The sequence below is a fragment of the Micropterus salmoides genome, unplaced genomic scaffold, assembly GCF_014851395.1.
Source record: "Micropterus salmoides isolate LMB-PRFRI ecotype aquatic unplaced genomic scaffold, ASM1485139v1 Ms_hic_scaffold_17, whole genome shotgun sequence".
NCBI classification, from domain to species: domain Eukaryota; kingdom Metazoa; phylum Chordata; class Actinopteri; order Centrarchiformes; family Centrarchidae; genus Micropterus; species Micropterus salmoides.
Window position 1 is genome coordinate 2,181,040 of NW_024040817.1, and position 24,844 is coordinate 2,205,883.

The window sequence follows — 24,844 nt, forward strand, 5'->3', positions numbered from 1 at the left end:
ATTTATGCCAAACCAGATTTCTCAAAGAAGGTGAGATACAACAGAAAGGTGCAGGAGGACAACGTAGAGTGGGAAGAAAGAGAGGTGGCTATCTACGAGAGTACAGACGATATCAGAGATGATCACACTGATCTTCAGTCACACGACGGAGGTAAGTGAGAAATTATGACAAATCAATGATATAAAAAATAATGTTTATCTTGTTTGTGTGATCGTCTGTTTGAATCATGTTGGACTAATGTGTGACCTCTGAGTTTACTCTCAGTTTGTAACACGTTGATTTCCAATCCCACAGAACTGCAGCCCATTAGCGTCTATGTTTGTTTCTATTTATCTACAGTGCAGAACATAATCCAAATAACTACAGGAAACACAAAGGTTGCTACCATATAATGTAATGCATGTATTCCTGTAGCTGGTTGGATTATGTTCTAATAAATTACTTATTTCAGCTGTTCTGTTACTGAAATCTTCTGCCACCTTAGCTGAATTTTAATTGCCACCAAGTTTTGTGAACACAACCTGGATCTAATGTTTTGGTCATGATTCATATTGGCTATGGTCAGTGTTGGGCAACTTACTTACAAAATGTAATACATTATAGTACAGATTACTGGTTACTGTCATTTGAAAGTAATTGGTTAATTACAATATTACTGTCTCTGAATTGTAATGCTTTAAACTACTTTTGCTTTACTTTGCATTACTTTCTCTGTTTAAGGGGAACTTTATTCTGATAGCAAGCTGTGTCTGCACAGGTGGGTTCTAGTGATGTGCAGAGTTATATCCGACGATCAGGTGGGTCTCTGTCATAGAAATAACCTTCTGATAAGTAGCGGGTTGGTTGGGTGAAACAGGATGAATCGTTTCCCCATTAAGAAAGACGCTGTGCACATTTACACACGAGGTACAGCAGCATAATGTCACCGATTATTTGAATCCCCCGACACTCTGACAGGATTGGTCAGGATGAACTGACAGCAGCCTCTCTGATCATTAAAGTAATTCATTAAAGTACAAACACACAGCCTATAGAGATCTATTTACGTATGACCATCTGGGAAGCTACCGTCTTGTTAAGAGGAGCCGAGCTCCCCTGTAGTTTGCACCCTGCTTAAATCTCGACCTTCGGATTCCAGTAACAGGAAATAATTTACTTACTCATGGATTTGTATTTCTGGTGCTGAAATGTTTCTCGGTGTTAGTTTTGTATTTGTAATAATTCACCGACTTAATTTTGGGTTAAAATGCGTTGTAACACGCGTTACTGAGATTGTAACGGGTATGATATTACTGATTTTTTTAGTAATGCATTATATTACTGCGTTACAGCAAAAAGCAATACATTACTGTAACTGTATTATTTTTTTAACACGTTACTACCAACAGTGGTTATGATAACGTTTAATTAACAAAAATTATTTCTGAGATCTAGAGAAGCATCAACTCTAGTAAAGACAGCTTTACAAAAGAATGCAAAGTGCAACCACATAACAGGAAGAAGTTATTAATACAGAGCCGAGAGAGACTCAAGAGGAGACGATGTAAAGTCAGTTTAACAGCTTTTAGTTGTGAGACAGTTGTGCATTTTAATTGTCCTTTAAAACTCTTCATTTCAGAGACTTCATGTTTGTTTTACATCACAATAATAATGGTCAACAACAGTCTTTATATGATTTGTTAAAATGTTAATACTACATGTCACAGCTGTATACAGATGTGAACAACCACAGATGAAGGCAGTGAAGCTGTTGAGTAAAATGTTATGTGTGGGGAATGATAACATGACGCATGTGTTTTCCTTTAATGAACCCGCTCTCTGTGCGCTTTGCCACTTTAGGACCGCACACTGAGAATCATCCTCCAGCCGTCCAAAGCAGGCCTTTCAGAGCTGCTGCATTTGTCTTGGAGTGCTGTGCTTTCTGACCATAACTGGAATCATCCTCCTATACATATGTTGTAAGATAAAATACACCCCTCAACTACTGAGAACCAAATACTGAACCTGTTCACAATGCAGAAAAACTGCTGCAACTGGTCTATGAAGCACATTTATTAAATGTTTTCCACCAAAGTTTGCTCAGTTACACTAAAATGTACTTTCCAGTTCTCCACAACCAGATCTAATGAATCAAGCTGGAGGAGGTTGAGACGGTCTGGTTTTGTCTTGAGCACCAGCTTCAGACTTTAAAGGATAGGTTCTTATTTTTTGTTCATCTTCATATAATACTGACCTGCCACATGCATGCTGAAAGATTTATTTATCGCTGTAATCATTTGTCCTGCCAGCTCTGTGTAAAAATGCATTCTAACATTCAGCTGAAGTTATTATGAGATCACAGCAGTCTGAGTTATAAAAATCAAACAGGTATCTTGATCCTAGTAACAGGTTGGGTTATTGCCAGTGTTGTGTCTCGGCAGCATCCTTCCACCGCACAGCTCAGTAAAGAAACACAGTCCGTGGAAACAAAGTGGGAACATTTTACTAAAAACAAGTAAACTTTCATTCTGGTTAACTCAGACTAATGAAGCCTCATTCTAGCTTTGGCTGAACTTAAGAAAATTTTTTTGCACACAACAAAGACTGTTGTTTTCATGTCCATAATTTTTACACTGCAGTCACGCTAGGAGGGGAATTACTTCAGAGCCAGTTCTGAGAGGATTAGATGTCAATGAACATAGTGCATATGAGTCTGTACTTTGTTTAAAAACACATAGACAACGTCTCTGAAAATAAAATATACCCCATAGCTAAAAAAACAAAAACCTCTTTTATAGTTACTTGATGTTTTTTGGGACGGCTGTGGCTCAGGAGGTAAAGAGGGTCGCCCACTAATCGGAAGGTTCCTCTAGTCTGCATGTCAAAGTGTCCTTTGGGATGATACTGAACACCACATTGTGATGAACGAGTGTGAATGTAACATGTAAAGCGCTTTGGATGGTCTGATAACACGAAAGGTGTTTTATCATAGAACATTAAAATATGCAGAGAAAGTAATGCAATTCTGTCTTTAGTTTGAGGCAAATGATTTGGTGTTGTTGGTGTGTTTCTTATGTTGTTGTGCTTCTCACCAGATATTTCAGTCACTTCGGAAAAGACCAGCTGCAGACCAGATACGACAAACTGAACAACAACTACAGCGAACTGCAGGGACAAATTTCAGGTAAGAAAGGTTTAAAAACCGTCCATCCACCTTCATCCGCTTATCGGGATCAGGTCTCGGGGTTTCAAAACAAAATAAGCAAATACCAAAATACACAGCATCTAACTTCAGACTGCTTATTAAGAATACATATTTTAAAATATTCTAAAGACTTTTATCTCTTATTGTTTTTCCTCAAGAAATGACAGTCAACAACAGTCAGTTACAGAATGAAGTAAAGCAGCTGAAGGATAAAATTGAAGGTGATGAACAATGAACACCAGCATCAAACTAATTCACTTGATCTAACTTGACTTTGCCATTACTTTTATAGAGCAAACAACAAGTGGCAGGCAAGAAAGATCTTTAAGAAGAAAGTGAAACATGGTTTAATCAATTTAAATGACATGAAATCCATCTTTTAACATCATTGACATGAAGGGAAGTGGTGCCCTGAAGGATGGAAGAGATTTGGATGCAGCTGTTACTTTAAATCCAATGAGAGAAAACTTGGTATTACAGCAGAAGTGACTGTCAAGAGAAAGGAGCAGATCTGGTGATCATAAACAACAAAGAGGAACAGGTGAGTGTGTTTGTTACTGAGTGTGTGATCTTAGATGTAGCTGCCAGTGATCTGTTACTTCTGTTTTGACCTGCAGCCAGTCGGCTTCCTATGACGATGCATTAGGGCCATTGTAGGTGGAAAAAAAAACATTACGGAGCGAAGACAAAAAAACCTTGAATATTCTCTGAGACTAAGGTTATAAATTTGAAAGAGAAAACTTCAAAAACAATGTTTCAGTAGAGTTTTGCATTATAACCATCTAAAAACTGAGGAGCAAACTGGCTCTGTTTGGGTCTGTGAGCTTTATCGGAGGTGCTGAAGTTCACATTTGTGCTGAGATTTCTGCCTGAAATGTTTTCAGGTAGTTTTAGTTTCCACCTCCTTGTCTCATCCTAACATACAGTCCCAAACGTGCTTCTGTGTCTGTCAGACGGTCTGAAGGGGAAACTACCACAGCAGCAGAGCAATAACGCAGGCTAATCCCCCACACAGAAAAGGAAACATCCACCTGTCATCTTGCCACTCAGTTTTCCTCGTTGTGATTCACTGTAACTTACAATGCTGTATTCAACCAGTTTTGAATTAAGAATTATGAACAGAAATTATTTTGTCTCTTGTCAAATCCTAGAAATTTGTCGTTGAGCTGAACAAGGGTGGAGACTCCTGGATTGGTCTACGGGTACAAACAGGACAGAAATGGGAATGGGTGGACGACTCGCCGCTGACAGAATTGTGAGAAGTTTTAAAAGTTGTTTGTTTCCATCACAAGTCCATTTGTTAATAAGATAAGTATGTTTTTAAATTAGGATGAAAACAACAACAAAAATCACATCATATTAATTTACAGAACTGAATTATGAGCTAAAAACATTATTAAAAGTTAAATTGTCATTTATTACTGCCAATAAAAATATTTCAAGTGAAATCCAACAGCTTCCTTCAAATTGAAAATAATCAGGAGTGACAACATTTTATTTCTCCTACAGGTTCTGGGCATCAGGACACCCGCACAGCAACTATTATTACGCTGCATGCTGCGATAAACAAGGAAATTGGACGAGCAGATTTAATGATCAGAAGAACTGGATCTGTGAGAAATAGATTTCCTGTTTATCTTGAGGACAGAGGGGTGTGTAGTGTTGGGATCAACTTTGTCAAATCAGACCAACTCACATTTTACATTTCTTCAGTTGTTCATTCTGTGTTGCATCCTGAACAACCTGGATTACATAGATATTGTTCCTCTGCCCTACACAGTGAACAGTCTGGTTGGAAGTCATCCACACAACTACATGTGCACTTACCCTCTCTGCAGAGAGGGATATTACAACAGCCTGTTTTCAAAAAGCCTAAGATGTCACATACATGACAACAAGGGGAAAGACGGCTCCTTTCTGTTTCAGTGTTATTTAAGCCATTATCATAAAGGACAAACCTCATAGGCTTCTTCCACAGACCACTTACTGATGTAGTTACACTTGGGAGGAGGAAAGATTATGAATGTGTTTTGGAGAGAAGAATACACCTGATTTTGAATCAGATTTCAATCCATCTTTCATGCTTAGTTGCATTTATACTTGGGCTGTTTTGCTAATCAAAAGATATCAAATCCACACAAGATGCATGAACTGATAATAAGTCACCTCCCCTGTATGTGTGTCAGTAAGGATGATATTCAATCATCTCTTTTGTTTTCTTCATAAAATTACAAGAGAACAGTTATGTGTTTAACATCTTAGGTTTATTATCATCATTGAACCATTAAAATTTCATGTCATTTCATCTACTAGGCAGAACAAAAATAACTGGTCAACACATCACATTTCCTGTGTCAGAGATGCATGTGTGAATAAACTATATGGAGAACATGAATGCAGCTTTGCACAAATGTGTGAATGTGAGCACAAACCTGCTGTTGAGTGAAAACCATATACTTCCTCAGTGTCACTGACAAAAAACATCTTTATGTTTCAGCTTTAAATATAGTTTTATGTAGTTTATGCCTCAATTAAAGTCAAGTCTTCAATAATACATATGTTGTGGTGTCCATCTGTGTCAGTGGTGAGTCCTGCTGTTACTTCCTCTTTTGAAAGCTGCCCAACCCAAAGACAAACAAGCAGACAGTGAAGCTGTTCACTAAGTTTTCAGTGTTTCAAAATGTCTGCAAGGATTCTCACTGCACCAGATTCAAGCTTGAATGTGAGATATACCGGAAGAGTTCAAGACAACAGAGGAGCGGGAGAGGAGAATCAGCTGGAGATCTCAGAGGATGAAAAGCATCACGCTGATCCTGGGTCACAAAAAGCAAGTAAGTCTGAAATGATGTTGTAAGAAGGACGTTAATGTACATTTTTGTGTGACTATATAAAAATGTATAATTCATTAATCAGTTACCATTAACTATGGGTCATTATCAGGTGTCTTGTTTCTGTAATCTGGTGCCACGAGAGTCAATTTTCTTACTGACAGAATGACAACGAGTAACTAGAGAATCCAGTTTCTGAAGAAACTGCAGAGTGAATGTGGGCTGTTGAAAGCTGACGCTAAACTGATTGCTGGCTTGAATAATACCAATAATGTTTGAAAGATGTTGAAATTCTGACGCTTTTCTGCGACGGCAGAGCGATAGCTGGCGTTGCTGAGCCTGTTTCTCTGATAACTTGAGATCCAGACGTCCCGTGACTAAAATCCTCAATCTGTTAGTGAAACAGACTGTGCAAGTCTGGACAATGACAGCAAAACTAGCCTGTGTGCATGAACATCCCCACAAAGATATCAAAAACTATTTGTGTGTCAACAGTGAAAATTGTTGGCATGACGGCGAGTTAAAGAGAAGATTTTAAGAAGATTTTCCAAGGCTGCTTCACTCTATTGATGATGTCATCCACTTACGTTTTTACATCAAACTGTGGGAGGAGATACAAGTGTTTGTTTGTAGAAGAACACAGGCTGTGAATGCTGACTCAGCCTGTCAGGCCGTAACCAGGGTTTAGAAATTAGTGAGGTCCAGACTTTGTTTCTTTTAATAGAGCTTATTTACAGAAATTCACACCAAAATCACACAAGTTACACAAACTAATGATCTATAATGAAAAACACAGGCCTACAAAGGGACCTGTTGGCAAAAAATACTTTTATTAAAGCTGAATTTGTTCTTTTCCTCTGTGTGTGTGTGTGTGTGTGTGTGTGTGTGTGTAATGAAGGCTCAAACCAGGAAGTGGGCAAAGCACTGTGGTTGGTTAAGAACACACTAACCACAGGCTGTTCATCAAGGTCTTTCTCTCCACAGCTTGGCTCACTAAAATTGTATAAAATAAGAGATACAGACAGACACGCTATGATCAGGTCGTGCAAACAGGGAAATCTTGCTATACTAATCTTCACAACATGTATCAGGCTAAATGTATCTGACAGCCTACAACTGGCATCACAGGACTTTGTTGGAATGACATGTGCAGACTGCATAATGGCCACTATTGTTACTATATGACAACATAAAAAACAGCAGGTTACTGCTGAATTCAGAGCGGGGCTCTCAGTTAGTGCGCGCACGCCGTTTTAATGTGCTTCTAATGAGAGAAACAGTTTGTCAAGTTGAAATAAGGGTTTGACAGTGTAATCTGCTGCGTCCTCAGGGTCCTGAAGCCTTCATTTAAGTTGATCGTGTTATCAATAGTTGTTATTAGATTTTTTTCTATTGATAGGTTATAGCCTACATATAATTACAGAGGTCCGCACCTCGGTTACCTCATAGCTGGTTACGGTAATGCAGCCAATGTGCCACTATGAAACTCCACAGTTCACAGCGGCCACTTCAAACTTCAAACAAGAATAATTTAAATGTTCTCTCTGTATTTTGTCTCTGTAGGACCTCAGACTCCAAAGAATCGTGTCAGAAGAAGGTGTTTTACTGCAGCGACTCTGGGAGTGATGTATCTTCTGATATTGGCTGGAGTCTTCATACGCTGTGAGGAATTATGTTTTAAATCCAAAGTCTCATAACTTGAATCCCTCTCTGTGTTTTGTAAAGTTAAAAACCTTTTATTCTCTGTTAGATAACATAACAGGTGCATGAACATGTATTTTATCAATACTTCATGTGACTTTCTGCTGTAGTTTTGTCCAAGAGACTTTTTAGGTAAAAGCACTAAAGCTAATCAACACAGGTTCATACACCTGTTGATCTGTGCAGAAGAGGAAGACAAACAGAATTTATATAGTTAGGTGAGCACTGCTCTAAAGATGTTTGTTCTCATCTGAATATCACATATAAGCTCTCTGGACTATCATCATTTCTTGCATTGTAGCTCAGTTTGTGTAGTTCCAGCAGACACTGATAATAAACTGAAAGAAACCAACAACTGCAACAAGAAGAGGACAGAAGGGACTGAGTCAACTTTTAAAGAAATATAGAGGCAGATCATGCTCTATATGCCGCTTCATAGGCATGAATTGTTTGGAAATGCAGAATGATTTGGTGTTGTTGGTGTGTTTCTTATGTTGTTGTGCTTCTCACCAGATGGAAAAAGACCAGCTGCAGACCAGATACGACAAACTGTACAACAACTACAGCGAGCTGCAGGGACAAATTTCAGGTAAGAAAGGTTTTTAAAACCTTCAAGAAGCTCTTGAAATCTCATCTCTTTCGAGAACACTTCCTCGTGTAACATCTCTAACATGCACTTCCTGTGCTCTTTTTCTTCTATCCCCTACAATGATCTTGTATTGATTGCACTTTTTGTAACTCTTACTTCCTTCCCTAGATATTTACCCCATTAATGTGATATGTACTGTGAGCTCTTACTAGCATTTATTGCTGCTCTTACTAGTATGTATAGTCAGTTGTAGATCTGTAGTTGATGCTCTGTTGATGCTTGTTGTTCCTCAAATGTAAGTCGCTTTGGATAAAAGTGTCTGCCAAATGAGTAAATGTAAATGTAAAAAAAGAACAAATACCAAAATACACAGGATCTAACTTCACACTGCTAATTGAGCATAAATATTTTGAAATTGTCTTACTCTTTTATCTCTTGTTGTTTTTTCTCATGACACAGCAGTCAACATCAGTCAGTTGCAGAGCAGTTACGAGACACTGAGGAAAAATCACAGCCAGTTACAGGATGAAGTAAAGCAGCTGAAGGACAAACCTGATGGTGAGAAAAGTTTAAAAACTAATAGTGAACACCAGCATCACACCAGTTCACTTGATATAACTTGACTTTGCCATTGATTTTCATTTTAATTATTTTATCCTGTTGAACTGTTTTCTCTGTTTATTTCTGTTAGAAATGAGACAAAACCTGAGTGTATTTATAGAGTAAACAACAAGTGGCAGGCAAGAAAGATATTTAAGAAGAAAGTCAAACAACAAGTTTTATCAATTTAACAATGAATGACATGAAATCCATCTTTTAACACTCATTTGACATGAAGGGAAGTGTTGTCCTGAAGGATGGAAGAGATTTGGATGCAGCTGTTACTTTAAATCCAATGAGGAGAAAACTTGGTATAACAGCAGAAGTGACTGTCAAAGGAAAGGAGCACATCTGGTGATCATAAACAACGAAGAGGAACAGGTGAGTGTGTTTGTTACTGAGTGTGTGATCTTAGATGTAGCTGCCAGTGATCTGTTACTTCTGTTTCTGACCTGCAGCCAGTCGGCTTCCTATGACGATGCATTAGGGCCATTGTAGGTGGAAATAAAAAACATTACGGAGCGAAGACAAAAAAACACTTGAATATTCTCTGAGACTAAGGTTATAAATTTGAAAGAGAAAACTTCAAAAACAATGTTTCAGCAGAGTTTTGCATTATAAGCATCTAAAAACTGAGGAGCAAACTGGCTCTGTTTGGGTCTGTGAGCTTTATCGGAGGTGCTGAAGTTCACATTTGTGGTGAGATTTCTGCCTGAAAGTGTTTTCAGGTAGTTTTAGTTTCCACCTCCTTGTCTCATCCTAACATACAGTCCCAAACGTGCTTCTGTGTCTGTCAGACGGTCTGAAGGGGAAACTACCACAGCAGCAGAGCAATAACGCAGGCTAATCCCCCACACAGAAAAGGAAACATCCACCTGTCATCTTGCCACTCAGTTTTCCTCGTTGTGATTCACTGTAAACATGTTGTAGAAGGAATGTAGAAGCAGATCTGTGTGAAAACTGTGTTACAAAACATCCACCAATATATTCTATATAGACACCTAAAGTTAGGTTAAATAAAAGTGACAATCCACCAAAATGCTGAAAGGTCAGAAGATGATAAGAGACACCAAATATCTGGGGATTTCCACAGATCCAGGAGCAGCAGGAAAGAGAGCCAAGAGGTGATGTAATGCTTAGAAACAGAGCTATAAAAGGAGGTCCAAAACAAGGTGAAAATCACTTGTTACATGGCTTCATGTCAACTCGGGTCTCTGTTCTGGTAACAGAATGGGACTCTACTTTGCATCCATCTCTGAACCTCTCCGCTGAAACTTTTCTTTTCTAACTGCTGTCTATTTTTGTTGAAAATAAAGATGTTGGTAAAAGTTCAAGCTTTTTTATTTGGCCTAAGTCTTGAATTTTTTTACACAGCACTGTCTTCAGTAAATTTAAAAAGATACGTTGCTTTTTGTAGGATCAACAATTTTGAAAAGTACTTTTTACTTTTGATACTCATGAACTTTTAAACCCAGGTCCTTTTTCACTTTTACTTGAGTAGTATTTTACTGGATGACTTTTATTTGAGTAACATTTTAGTGTGGTATCTGTACTTTTACTTAAGTAGGAACATTTAGTACTTTTTCCCACCACTGAACAATGGTTATTCTACAAGAGGAGCTGAATTCCATCAGTCCTCTGAGTGTTTCTGATTTATGCACCACTGATGAACTGAAAAGTTGCCACAGATTTTCATTTTCCTTCAGACTTTTCAGACATCACACATGTACCACAATAGAATTACTGAATTATGAACAGAGAAATGATTATTGTCTCTTGTCAACTACTAGAAATGTGTCACTGAGCTGAACAAGGATGGAGACTCCTGGATTGGTCTACAGGCCACAGAACGGACACAAACAGGATGGAAATGGAAATGGGTGGACGACTCACCGCTGACACTAGAGTGAGACGCTTTTAAAGTTAAAGTTTCCATCACAATTCATTTTGTTACTAAAAGAAGTTTGTTTTTTTAATTAGATGAAAATAAATGAAAAAAATGTTAATTCACATTATATTAATTTACAAAGCTGAATTATGTGTTAAACATGTTATTAAAATTGTAATTGTCATTTATGGTAATAATAAAAAAAACATATAAGTGAAATCCAACAGATTACTTCAAATTGAAAATAATCTAAAATAAAGAGTGACAACATTTTATTTCTCCTACAGGTTCTGGGCAACAGGACACCCGTACAGCAATTATTACGCTGCAGCATGCTGCGATAAACAAGGAAAATGGACGAGCGGATATAATAAGAAGAACTGGATCTGTGAGAAAGAGCTTTCCTGTTTATCTTGAGGACAGAGGGGTGTGTAGTGTTGGGATCAACTTTGTCAAATCAGACCAACTCACACTTTACATTTCTTCAGTTGTTCATTAGGGCCCGAGCACGACCGTGCGAGGTCCCTATTGAATTTGCTCGGATTATATTTAGGGCCCGAGCACGACTGTGTGAGGTCCCTATTGAATTTGCTCGGATTATATTTTTTTTCTTTTTTCTGCAAAGTAGGCTCAACTGACATGGCCTAAACATTCTCGAAAACTCACCAAAATTTGCAAACATGTCAGAACCGGTGAAAAATTTCGTATTCTACAAGTTTCACACATGGGCGTCGCAAAATGACTCGCTAGCGCCACCTAGAAAATTGGAAAAAATTAGCCCCTCGTTCACGTTCAACCTACATGCACGAAATTTTCTGGGGACATGTATCATATCAAGACGCACAAAAAGCCTCAAGAATCCATAGCCTAAAGTCAACAGGAAGTCGGCCATTTTGAATTTTACGGCCATTTTTGGATGATTTACACACTTCGTACTTTAACGAACTCTCCTAGGGATTTAGTCCGACCGACTTCAAATTTGTGCTGTGCCTTCTAAAGGCATTGAAGATGAAAAGTTGTGCTATTTGCGAGTTTTCGTCAATGGGTGTGTCCGTGGCGTGGCGTCAGAGATCAAGTCTTCGCCATGACACAGGAAGTTGTTGTAACTTCAGTGTACATGCTCACATCTTAACCAAACTTTACGTGCTTGATAACTCTCCCACCCCGTTATGGAGGACCGATCCTGACACAGCCAGAAATAAATACAGAAATAAATAAATGCTAAATAAATAAATAAGCATCCAATTAAATACGCAAAAAAATAAAGTAAATAAATAAATGTAGGTAGTAATTAAATTATACAAGGAGACATAAATGTTTATATTTTAATTAGTGCCTTTACTTATTCACCTTTGTTATAATTACCTTATTTGTTTATTCAACTTTATTTATTACTAATTTTTTTAATGTATTTATTTATGTGTGTGTTTTAATATTTTTGTCTGTTTTATTCTTCCTTTGTATTTATTTACCTTATTTATTTTCACCCATGGTATTTATTTCTGCCTGTCTTTTATAAATTTTTGTATGCATTTCTGCCTCATTATGCAAATGAGGAGGGGCTGTGTCTCAAGGGGTCATCTTCTCTGCTATTGGTGGACCAGTCAGACAGGAGAGCTCCTACTCTGCCTGCAGACATCAACGATCTTGCCCCTCACACAGTCAGATGGCTTCCTTCAGTGCGCTGAGGTGTTTAACAACTCTGAAGACAATACTACCAGCAATGTCTTCCTTCTCTTTTCACGTAGACGCTCCGACAGACAGTGCTTTCAGTTTGCTGCATGCATGGACACAGAACTGCGGTATAGGGAGAAGCACACGGTCAGCTGGCTGCAGCTAAATCTGGAGTGCACTCGTATTCAATTCTGTATGGTAAATTCAGTTTTAACGGAGCAGAGCGAGCTGACAAGCAGAGTTAGAGACTTTTTCTGTCTGTTTCTCTCTTTACAAAGACGCATGTTGCAGTCAGAGTCTTCTCTGAAGAGGGCAATGAAGTCTCAGTAGTACCCGATGCGAGCACCACATACAACACAATTTATCAAATTACACAACGGATATACAGTATGAAAATAAGATTGATTGGATTATACTCACAGGAAGTATAAAACCTGTTACATGCGTAACACAGTAATGTCAGGGAAATTACTTTACTTAGATTTAAGTACTGCAGTTGTACATTTGAAATACCTTCCTACCTTTCTGATAGGAAGCCTTCTTGAGGTGGTATAAAACATTTCTTCTTATATTCTGATTTGAGTTGTGGACAACTATGACCACATGAATTAAAAAAATTAAACATTTCACTGCCCAAGTCAGCTATAACACAAGTCATGTCCATTAGACTACATGCTGTACAGTATTTATTATGCATTTCTTCTTCTTCGTTGCATGGTTTAGAATAATAAGGTGAGAAATGGGTCTATTCTGAGTTCATCCTGCACTGCAGCAGCTAAAAAAGTCCATTTAATCCCAAAAACGCTTTTCTTTTAGGCAGGCTGGAGCAGAAACACAGTAACGATGAAATGTGTGCTGTTCTCACATTCTTCCTCTGTATGTACACATAAACAACAAGGCAGGGAAATATAAAAGGAATTTATTTTATTGTTTGGGTACATTATTGTTCAGTGTACAATACACAAACTTTACGTGCTTGATAACTCTCCCACCCCGCAGACATCTACACGCCAATACCGATTTATATTCATAGCGGCAAGTGCTATGTAGCTCCACATAGGGGACACAGGAAGTGACATATAGCACCTTCATGCGTCGTCGGAACCGCGTAACAAATTCACAGCCGCACCGGCTGAGCTCCAGAATATGCAACTCGGCCGGTTCACGCGCGGACGCGCTACAAGTGCGAGGGCCCGCCCAACGCTGCTTGCAGCTTTAATTCTGTGTTGCATCCTGAACAACCTGGATTACATAGATATTGTTCCTCTGCCCTACACAGTGAACAGTCTGGTTGGAAGTCATCCACACGACTACATGTGCACTTACCCTCTCTGCAGAGAGGGATATTACAACAGCCTGTTTTCAAATACTTGTGAGGAGTCCCATAATGTACATATTTAACACTGTCCTTCCTCTAAACCTAGCTAAACTTTAAAATGACATATTATGGTTGAGAATTCTTGAAGCTGCTGCTGTTCCCTGTGTATGTTGTTACTACACAAAGATAGCTAAATTGTGGTTTAGCAAACTGTTGCTACGGTTGCTGTGAAGCTAACATGCAGAGAGGACGAGATTGTCCTAGAGCCAGCGCCCCAGCTACAGACAGTGATACTCACAACTCTATACAGCTAAGAGCTATAATATACTATAGCTAACATAACAACAACAGCATGTCTTGGTGAACTAGAAAGTAAGCTGTCCATAATCAAGTCATTTAATGTTACCTAACTCGTGGCTGGAATAGTGTTGTGTGGGACTTTCCTGTTTACATGTTTACAGCTTTAAAAAATACAACACCACAATTGCTGATGCTTAGCATCTTAAGTTTAATGTCATCATAGAACCATTAAAACTTAAACCAAAACTTTGTCTACCAGACAGAAAAAAAACATTTTTCCGGTCAAAACATGACATTTCCTGTGTCAGAGAGGCATGTGTGGGTAAATGGTATGTGAAACCATGAATGCAGCTATGCACGAATGTGTGATTAGACCACATACTGCTGTTGAATGAAAACCTTGCATTTCCTCAATGTTACTGAGAAAAAATAAACCCTTTCTTTTTCAGCTTCAAATATACTTCTAGATAGTTTATGCCTAAATTTAAGTCAGGTTTAAGTCTAGTGGGGTTCGTCAATTAACAGTAACAAATATGTTTTGGTGTGCTTCTGTGTTAGTGGTTTGTCCTGCTGTCACTTCCTGTGGTGAAGTCCACCCACCTCAAAGAGAAACAAGCAGACAGTGAAACGGTTTAGTAAAGTTTAAAATATTTCAAAATGTCTGCAAGTATTCTTGCTGTACCGGATTCAAGCTTGAATGTGAGATATTCAAGAAGAGTTCATGAGAACAGAGGAGCAAGAAAGGAGAATGAGGTGGAGATCTCAGAGGCTGAAGAGCATCACGCTGATCCTGGGTCACAAAAAGCAAGTAAGTCTGAAATTAAAAAGTTAATGTGCATTTTTGTGTAGCTATATAAAGATTAGATATTGAGTTCATCAATCAGTCACTATTCACTATGGGTCATTATCAGGTGTGTTGGTGATGAAATCTGGTGCCACAAGAGTAATTTTCCTTACTGAGAAAATGACAATAACTAAAACTACACAGTTCATAGTGGCCACTTCAAACTTCAAACATAATGAAAATACTATCTTTGCATTTTGTCTCTGTAGGATCACAGACTCCAAAGAATTGTGTCAAAATAAGTTGTTTTACTGCTGCAACTCTAGGAGTGATGTATCTTCTGATTTTGGCTGGAGTCTTCATACGATGTAAGGAATTTAGTTTTTAATTCAAATTAAAATAATTTCAGTTTGATAACACAACAGGTGTATGTCCATGTATTTTATAAAAACTTGACTTTCATTTATTTTGTCCGAGAGACTTTTTGGGAAGCACAATAAAGCTAGTCAACACAGGTTCATGCTCCTGTCGCTCTGTGTAGAAGAGGAAGGATAATTCTGCACAATCCATACAAAGTCCCAAATATGTTTAATCTTAATAACAGTCACATGTAGTGTCACTCTCTCTGGACTATCATCATTGCTTGCAGTGTAGCTCACGTTGTTTAGTTCCAGCGGACGCTAAACTAAACAAAACAACCAGCTGCAACAGGAAGAGGACAGTATACACTGCTCAAAAAAATAAAGGGAACACTTAAACAACACAATGTAACTCCAAGTCAGTCACACTCCTGTGAAATCAAACTGTCCACTTAGGAAGCAACACTGATTGACAATCAATTTCACATGCTGTTGTGCAAATGGAAAAGACAACAGGTGGAAATTATAGGCAATTAGCAAGACACCCCCAATAAAGGAGTGGTTCTGCAGGTGGTGACCACAGACCACTTCTCAGTTCCTATGCTTCCTGGCTGATGTTTTGGTCACTTTTGAATGCTGGCGGTGCTTTCACTCTAGTGGTAGCATGAGACGGAGTCTACAACCCACACAAGTGGCTCAGGTGGTGCAGCTCATCCAGGATGGCACATCAATGCGAGCTGTGGCAAGAAGGTCACAAACAGCTAGTATGTTTTTAGGAAAACATATTTCCTGCTTGTGATGATGTCTAATCTAACAGTGTTTTACAGTTGACTTATATGTATTAATGTAGACCTTTTAGCATCTTTCATTGGTGTAACAGTATTACTAAATGATGAATAACTGCCAAAATAGTGTACTGTTAGCATGTAAAGTTAGTTTGCTCTCAGCTCAAGTAATAATGTTCAGTTTTGCGGGAGGCAATGCAATAAAAACAGTTCATTATGTAAGGTCTTTATACACCACTCCATCTCAATTGTGTTTCCAGGTAATGTTAAATATTTTATTGTAAATTAGCCCTGGGTGAGGCCTACAGTGTTCATACAATAATTATCACTAAACAATTCAACCCATAGTTTTAATTTGACATCAATGCAACATGTTGTGCGTGGTGTGTAGCTGTGTGTAGTATTTTTGTTTTAAATTTGTAACATTTTTTCTGAATCCCAGTACATAATCAAATAAAAAGATCTGAATTTGAAATGATTTGTTCCACCACATTCTGAACTTGAATTTTGGTTCATATTTAAGAAGTGAAAAGCCACAGAGGTTCAAGCTGCTGATCTTGGCTCTTTAAAGCTCAGTATTATGAACTTGTAATCTACTGCTCCACCACACGAGTGCACCAACATGTTCATATTAATCCTCCTCTGTGCTGCCCTCTTCACTGGAAGCTGAACATGCTGAAATATTGTTTTTAATTTGTAATTATAAAAGAATCTTTTTTCATGTTTTAAAACTCTTCTGTCTTCTGTAGAGTACATACGAAGACATAAAGAAACTAAATATGAAGAGGTGTTTTAGTCCATATCACCTTATTATGAGCACAAGAACTGCATACATCAATAATTCCATGTGCTTTGTGGCTTCTCCCTATACCAATATAGTGCTTCTTCTGTTGGTTCTGGCAGGTACAAGTGAATGTAAAGCCTGAGGTCGGACGCGGGTCCACAGCATAATCTGCGAGGAACAAACAACATGACGGGATCCAATCAATGGCTCTCTGAGAAACAGATCTATTGAGAGTTTCCTGGAGATCATGGAGGCCAACATGTGTGCCATGTAACTGTGATGTAATGGATTTGAAAGGACCTTTAATGCACAGCATTTCTCCCTCTCTTTATCCATAGTTCCTGCTGTCCTCCCTTAAAAACTACATAATAAAGGCAATCACAAAATGTTCATGACTTATTAACACCATGTTAGAAGTCTCATACTGACTTTCATGCTATTCTCACAGTAGTCAAGTTAAACACGTCCAGTTTGTCCTGAGGGTAATGCTAGAAAAAGATGCATCCACTGTGGTGAATGAAGGTGCTTTAACATTACTTAGAAGTGCAAAATGTAAACATACAATAAGGCCCAAATGTTCATGACATTACTAAATACCATCATGTTACATTATCATGTTAAACTCATACTAACTTTCATGCTATTCTCAGAGTAATGAGTTTGTCCTGAGGGTACTTACAGAAAGGTCATAATCAAGTTCATTTAGTGTGGTGCATAAAGTTGATTTTATATTTTAGGGTTTCCTTTGTACCATTGGAAGAACTGGCCAGATGGTGGCAGTAATAGAAATGTGAGGGCGTCAAAGTCATTTTCAGTTTCAATCTGCCCCACAGTAGTAAAAGTATGTTGTTAAATCATGTATTGACAGTCAGAAGCTCTAAGACCTTGTTCCAAAGCAGGATATGTATTCTAATCAATCGTCATAGGGTTATGATTGTCACTGTAACTTTGTTAAACATTACAACTTGGTTGGGAAATGATTTCAGTTTTTCTGTAGAAAATGACTGACATTTCCTGTTTTGGCCAAACTGTTAATCTGCTCTGTATGTATGTATGTATGTATGTATGTATGTATGTGTGTGTGTGGTGTGTGTGTGTGTGTGTGTGTGTGTGTGTGTGTGTGTGTGTGTGTGTGTGTGTGTGTGTGTGTGTGTGTGTGTGTGGGTGGGGTAAACAAGGTGGGACAGGTGTGAAAAAATGTGGTTAGGTCTATTAATACATACATATTGTTGTTGCTGAATGAAAACCTTGCATCTCCAAATTCTATCCTTTATAATTTTCATTTTTACCCATGTATTAATATAATACAACACAGTCATCTAACTGAAGATACAAAAAAAACTGGATCTAAAAGAGTCAAATGAATAAAAGTGAGTGTGTGTTTCATTGCTGCTACTTCCTCATTGTTCTCTACTGAAACCAGACAGAAGCCGTCATGCAAGACTGACAGCAGCACCGGTACAGTAGTATATCTACTACAGTTAGTACTGCAGAGTATACTTGTACACATTGAAGGTTTACAGCAGCATAGTAACCAATCCACACAGAACAGTTACAGGAAGTGAAGTGCAGCTACTGTTCAACTGTCTCAGTCCTCTCAAGATGTCCTCAGATATTTATGCCAAACCAGATTTCTCAAAGAAGGTGAGATACAACAGAAAGGTGCAGGAGGACAACGTAGAGTGGGAAGAAAGAACGGTGGCTATCTACGAGAGTACAGACGATATCAAAGATGATCACACTGATCTTCAGTCACACGACGGAGGCAAGTGAGAAATTATGACAAATCTATGATGTAAAAAAATAATGTTTATCTTGTTTGTGTGATCATCTGTTTGAATCATGTTGGACTAATGCTGTTGAACTGCAGCCCATTAGCGTCTATGTTTGTTTCTATTTATGTACGTCTCTCAGCTCTGTATTAATAACAGGAAGAAGTTATTAATACAGAGCCGAGAGAGACTCAAGAGGAGACGATGTAAAGTCAGTTTAACAGCTTTTAGTTATGAGTCAGTTGTGCATTTTAATTGTCCTTTAAAACTCTACATCTCAGATCGGTTCATATTGTTTACATCACAATAATAATTGGTCAACACAACAGTCTTTATATGATTTGTTAAAATGTTAATACTACATTTCACAGTTGTATACAGATGTTGAACAACCACAGATGAAGGCAGTGAAGCTGTTGACTAAAATGTTATGTGTGGGGAATGATAACATGACGCATGTTGTTTTCCTTTAATGAACCCGCTCTCTGTGTGCTTTGCCACTTTAGGACCGCACACTGAGAATCATCCTCCAGCCGTCCAAAGCAGGCCTTTCAGAGCTGCTGCATTTTGTCTTGGAGTGCTGTGCTTTCTGACCATAACTGGAATCATCCTCCTATACATACGTTGTAAGATAAAATACACCCCACAACTACTGACAACCAAATACTGAACCTGTTCACAATGCAGAAAAACTGCTGCAACTGGTCTATGAAGCACATTTATTAATGTTTTCCACCAAAGTTTGCTCAGTTACACTAAAATGTACTTTCCAGTTCTCCACAACCAGATCTAATGAATCAAGCTGGAGGAGGTTGAGACGGTCTGGTTTTGTCTGAGCACCAGCTTCAGACTTTAAAGGATAGGTTCTTATTTTTTGTTCATCTTCATATAATACTGACCTGCCACATGCATGCTGAAAGATTTATTTATCGCTGTAATCATTTGTCCTGCCAGCTCTGTGTAAAAATGCATTCTAACATTCAGCTGAAGTTATTATGAGATCACAGCAGTCTGAGTTATAAAAATCAAACAGGTATCTTGATCCTAGTAACAGGTTGGGTTATTGCCAGTGTTGTGTCTCGGCAGCATCCTTCCACCGCACAGCTCAGTAAAGAAACACAGTCCGTGGAAACAAAGTGGGAACATTTTACAAAAACAAGTAAACTTTCATTCTGGTTAACTCAGACTAATGAAGCCTCATTCTAGCTTTGGCTGAACTTAAGAAAAAAATTTTGCACACAACAAAGACTGTTGTTTTCATGTCCATAATTTTTACACTGCAGTCACGCTAGGAGGGGAATTACTTCAGAGCCAGTTCTGAGAGGATTAGATGTCAATGAACATAGTGCATATGAGTCTGTACTTATTGTTTAAAAACATATAGACAACATCTCTGAAAACAAAATATACCCCATAGCTAAAAAAACAAAAACCTCTTTATAGTTACTTGATGTTTTTTGGGACGGCTGTGGCTCAGGAGGTAAAGAGGGTCGCCCACTAATCGGAAGGTTCCTCTAGTCTGCATGTCAAAGTGTCCTTTGGGATGATACTGAACACCACATTGTGATGAACGAGTGTGAATGTAACATGTAAAGCGCTTTGGATGGTCTGATAACACGAAAGGTGTTTTATCATAGAACATTAAAATATGCAGAGAAAGTAATGCAATTCTGTCTTTAGTTTGAGGCAAATGATTTGGTTGTTGGTGTGTTTCTTATGTTGTTGTGCTTCTCACCAGATATTTCAGTCACTTTGGAAAAAGACCAGCTGCAGACCAGATACGACAAACTGAACAACAACTACAGCGAGCTGCAGGGACAAATTTCAGGTAAGAAAGGTTTTTAAAACCTTCAAGAAGCTCTTGAAATCTCATCTCTTTCGAGAACACTTCCTCGTGTAACATCTCTAACATGCACTTCCTGTGCTCTTTTTCTTCTATCCCTACAATGATCTTGTATTGATTGCACTTTTTGTAACTCTTACTTCCTTCCCTAGATATTTACCCCATTAATGTGATATGTACTGTGAGCTCTTACTAGCATTTATTGCTCTTACTAGTATGTATAGTCAGTTGTAGATCTGTAGTTGATGCTCTGTTGATGCTTGTTGTTCCTCAAATGTAAGTCGCTTTGGATAAAAGTGTCTGCCAAATGAGTAAATGTAAATGTAAAAAAGAACAAATACCAAAATACACAGGATCTAACTTCACACTGCTAATTGAGCATAAATATTTTGAAATTGTCTGACTCTTTTATCTCTTGTTGTTTTTTCTCATGACACAGCAGTCAACATCAGTCAGTTACAGAGCAGTTACGAGACACTGAGGAAAAATCACAGCCAGTTACAGGATGAAGTAAAGCAGCTGAAGGACAAACTTGATGTTGAGAAAAGTTTAAAAACTAACAGTGAACACCAGCATCACACCAGTTCACTTGATATAACTTGACTTTGCCATTGATTTTCATTTTAATTATTTTATCCTGTTGAACTGTTTTCTCTGTTTATTTCTGTTAGAAATGAGAAAAACCTGAGTGTATTTATAGAGTAAACAACAAGTGGCAGGCAAGAAAGATATTTAAGAAGAAAGTCAAACAACAAGTTTTATCAATTTAACAATGAATGACATGAAATCCATCTTTTAACACTCATTTGACATGAAGGGAAGTGGTGTCCTGAAGGATGGAAGAGATTTGGATTCAGCTGTTACTTTAAATCAATGAGGAGAAAACTTGGTATAACAGCAGAAGTGACTGTCAAAGTAAGGAGCAGATCTGGTGATCATAAACAACGAAGAGGAACAGGTGAGTGTGTTTGTTACTGAGTGTGTGATCTTAGATGTAGCTGCCAGTGATCTGTTACTTCTGTTTTTGACCTGCAGCCAGTCGGCTTCCTATGACGACGCATTGCCACAAATATATACTCTATATAGACACGTAAAGTTCAGACCACAGTGTAAAAGCTCTCTAGCTCTGTGTGTATGTGCTCCTCTCTGTATCTGACTGCCTGGGCTCAACACAAGGACCTGAGTGTGTGTAAGCAAGCATTTGTGCTGTTGGGCAGAGGTAGGACACACAGCAGAGTGAGGGAGCACAGTAAGACAGTGCACAGTAAGAACGCCCTGTCTCTAGCACACAGCACAAAAGACACCAGCTCACCAGGACATTCCACAAAGTCAGGTTATGGTTGAGATATTATGATCAGCAGTAAGCACGCCAAGGCCACAGAGAGGGGGAGCAGCGTAGCCGGGCCGAGAATGCAACAGTCAGTGAAATAAAAGTGACAATCCACCAAAATGCTGAAAGGTCAGAAGATGATAAGAGACACCAAATATCTGGGGATTTCCACAGATCCAGGAGCAGCAGGAAAGAGAGCCAAGAGGTGATGTAATGCTTAGAAACAGAGCTATAAAAGGAGGTCCAAAACAAGGTGAAAATCACTTGTTACATGGCTTCATGTCAACTCGGGTCTCTGTTCTGGTAACAGAATGGGACTCTACTTTGCATCCATCTCTGAACCTCTCCGCTGAAACTTTTCTTTTCTAACTGCTGTCTATTTTTGTTGAAAATAAACATGTTGGTAAAAGTTCAAGATTTTTTATCTGGCCTAAGTCTTGAACTTTTTACACGGCACTGTCTTCAGTAATTTAAAAACATACGTTGCTTTTTGTAGGATCAATAGATTTGAAAAGTACTTTTACTTTTGATACTTATGAACTTTTAAATCCAGATACTTTTTCACTTTTACTTGAGTAGTATTTTACTGGATGACTTTTATTTGAGTAACATTTTAGTGTGGTATCTGTACTTTTACTTAAGTAGGAACATTTAGTACTTTTCCCACCACTGAACAATGGTTATTCTACAAGAGGAGCTGAATTCCATCAGTCCTCTGAGTGTTTCTGATTTATGCACCACTGATGAACTGAAAAGTTGCCACAGATTTTCTTTTCCTTCAGACTTTTCAGACATCACACATGTACCACAATAGAATTACTGAATTATGAACAGAGAAATGATTATTGTCTCTTGTCAACTACTAGAAATGTGTCACTGAGCTGAACAAGGATGGAGACTCCTGGATTGGTCTACAGTTCACAGAATGGACAGGATGGAAATGGGTGGACGACTCACCGCTGACACTAAGTGAGACGCTTTTAAAGTTTTTAGTTTCCTTCACAATTCATTTTGTTAAAAGAAGTTGTTTTTAAAATTATGAAAACAAATGAAAAAAATATACTTCACATTTTATTAATTTACAAAGCTGAATTATGTGTTAAACACGTTATTAAAAATGTAATTGTCATTTATTACTCACAATAAAAATGATAAAAAATCCAAATCTTCCTTCAAATTGAAAATAATCAGGAGTGACAACATTTTATTTCTCCTACAGGTTCTGGGCAACAGGACACCCGCACAGCAACTATTATTACGCTGCATGCTGCGATAAACAAGAAATGGACGAGCAGATTAATGATCAGAAGAACTGGATCTGTGAGAAAGAGCTTTCCTGTTTATCTTGAGGACAGAGGGGTGTGTAGTGTTGGGATCAACTTTGTCAAATCAGACCAACTCACATTTTACATTTCTTCAGTTGTTCATTCTGTGTTGCATCCTGAACAACCTGGATTACATAGATATTGTTCCTCTGCCCTACACAGTGAACAGTCTGGTTGGAAGTCATCCACAACTACATGTGCACTTACCCTCTCTGCAGAGAGGGATATTACAACAGCCTGTTTTCAAAAAGCCTAAGATGTCACATACATGACAACAAGGGGAAAGACGGCTCCTTTCTGTTTCAGTGTTATTTAAGCCATGATCATAAAGGACAAACCTCATAGGCTTCTTCCACAGACCACTTACTGATGTAGTTACACTTGGAGGAGGAAAGATTATGAATGTGTTTTGGAGAGAAGGATGCATCTGACGGTCAAATCAGATTTCCATAGCTCTTGACTGCTTGGTTGCATTTATACACTTGGGTTTTGTTGGTAATCAAAATCCATATAATCCACACAAGATGCATGAACCAAATATAAATGGCGTACATGCAGTAGCGTAAGGTAGTAACAACAGGCCCCAGTGCAGGCTGTTATGGGCCCTGGGCTCCACAGCGTGCGTAGAAGGGAACCCTATATTGGCAAATTTGAGCCTTGCATTAAGCCAAATCTTGACAGCCTTTTAGTCAGGGTCAACCAGGCAGGCAGCCACACCAAATCCACTGAAAAAGCACTTGTACTCATCTATTTGAACGGCATCTGATGAGCCCTGCATTAAGCAAAATCTTTGACAATGTCCTCAGTAAAAACCAAAACTCCTAAATTTGGGAGTTTGCGACCTTCTCCTTTTGTACTTCTCTCCGTGTCTTTTAAACAACTTTTATGTTTGAATGGCATGACTGCTAGTTTGTAGCTGTGATCTGCTGAGTCAGTTTTAAGTCCCTGTTAAAACATACTTTATAGGAGAGTCTTTACCGATTTTATTTTATTTTATATCTACTTTATATTTACTTTATGTGTATTTTAGCTCTTAAGTGTTTTCTTGCTTTTATCATGTATTTAAGTGTTTATTGCATTTGCTCTTGTTAAAGCACTTTGTAACTTGTTTTTGAAAAGTGCTCTATAAATAAATTATATATTATTCACGGATTTGGAGTCTGTGTCTCGTCACATGATCAAATAGAAACTTGAGATTGGGCAGCCACACGCATATTAGCCAGCAATCACCCTGCATAATGTAGGCTACATGTGACACAAATACTAAAGAAACTAAGACAATATTCACTCTGGAATCTAATTGGTTTATACTTTGGTTGCTACAGACTTTGTGGGTAAAACTACTGACGACACCACAGTCAGGGGGAGGGGGTGTAACTTTCACAGACCAAGTTGATATTTCGATACGTTTCGGTACTAACCTTCATCGGGCAAATGGTGTACATATACTTCTGTCATCGGGTCCAGCAGATGGCAAATCAAATACTGCCATCTGCTGGTTCCCTAGTAAATCACATTAAGCTGTGGCAAAGAACCTTGGTGTTTGGGTTGATAGTAATTTAAATTTCAATCAGTTTTATCAACTTAGAAATATAGCAAAAATTCGATCTATGTTAACTTTTAAGGACACCGAGACCATTTTACACGCCTTCATTCATCAGCCTGGATTATTGTAACAGCCTTTTCACCTGTTTAACCCAAAAATCTATTGATCGATCCAGACTGTCCAGAACTCAGCTGCCAGGCTTTTAACCAGAACAAAGAAATATGACCACATTA

The 24,844-nt window shown here is 38.3% G+C and overlaps 2 protein-coding genes, 1 long non-coding RNA gene and 1 pseudogene across 6 annotated transcripts in view; all 4 read left to right on the forward strand.

The window, feature by feature from the left end:
• The window catches only part of LOC119906786, a 17,778-nt pseudogene extending 12,198 nt beyond the window's left edge, over positions 1-5,580 (forward strand).
• Positions 1-21,028, forward strand: part of LOC119906782 (C-type lectin domain family 6 member A-like) — a 39,755-nt gene extending 18,727 nt beyond the window's left edge. Inside the window, exon 5 of the mRNA XM_038724143.1 lies at positions 20,850-21,028. Coding sequence (XP_038580071.1) covers positions 20,850-21,013 — 164 coding nt within the window. The 3' untranslated portion in view covers positions 21,014-21,028. The remainder of the gene's footprint in view (positions 1-20,849) is intronic.
• The window catches only part of LOC119906777 (collagen alpha-1(XIV) chain-like), a 516,646-nt gene that overhangs the window by 431,406 nt on the left and 60,396 nt on the right, over positions 1-24,844 (forward strand). The gene's annotated exons all lie outside the window — the stretch shown is intronic.
• LOC119906800 lies at positions 14,207-17,502 on the forward strand. Its single transcript, XR_005445035.1, has 2 exons — positions 14,207-14,891; positions 16,915-17,502. It is a non-coding gene; the product is annotated as an uncharacterized LOC119906800 (long non-coding RNA).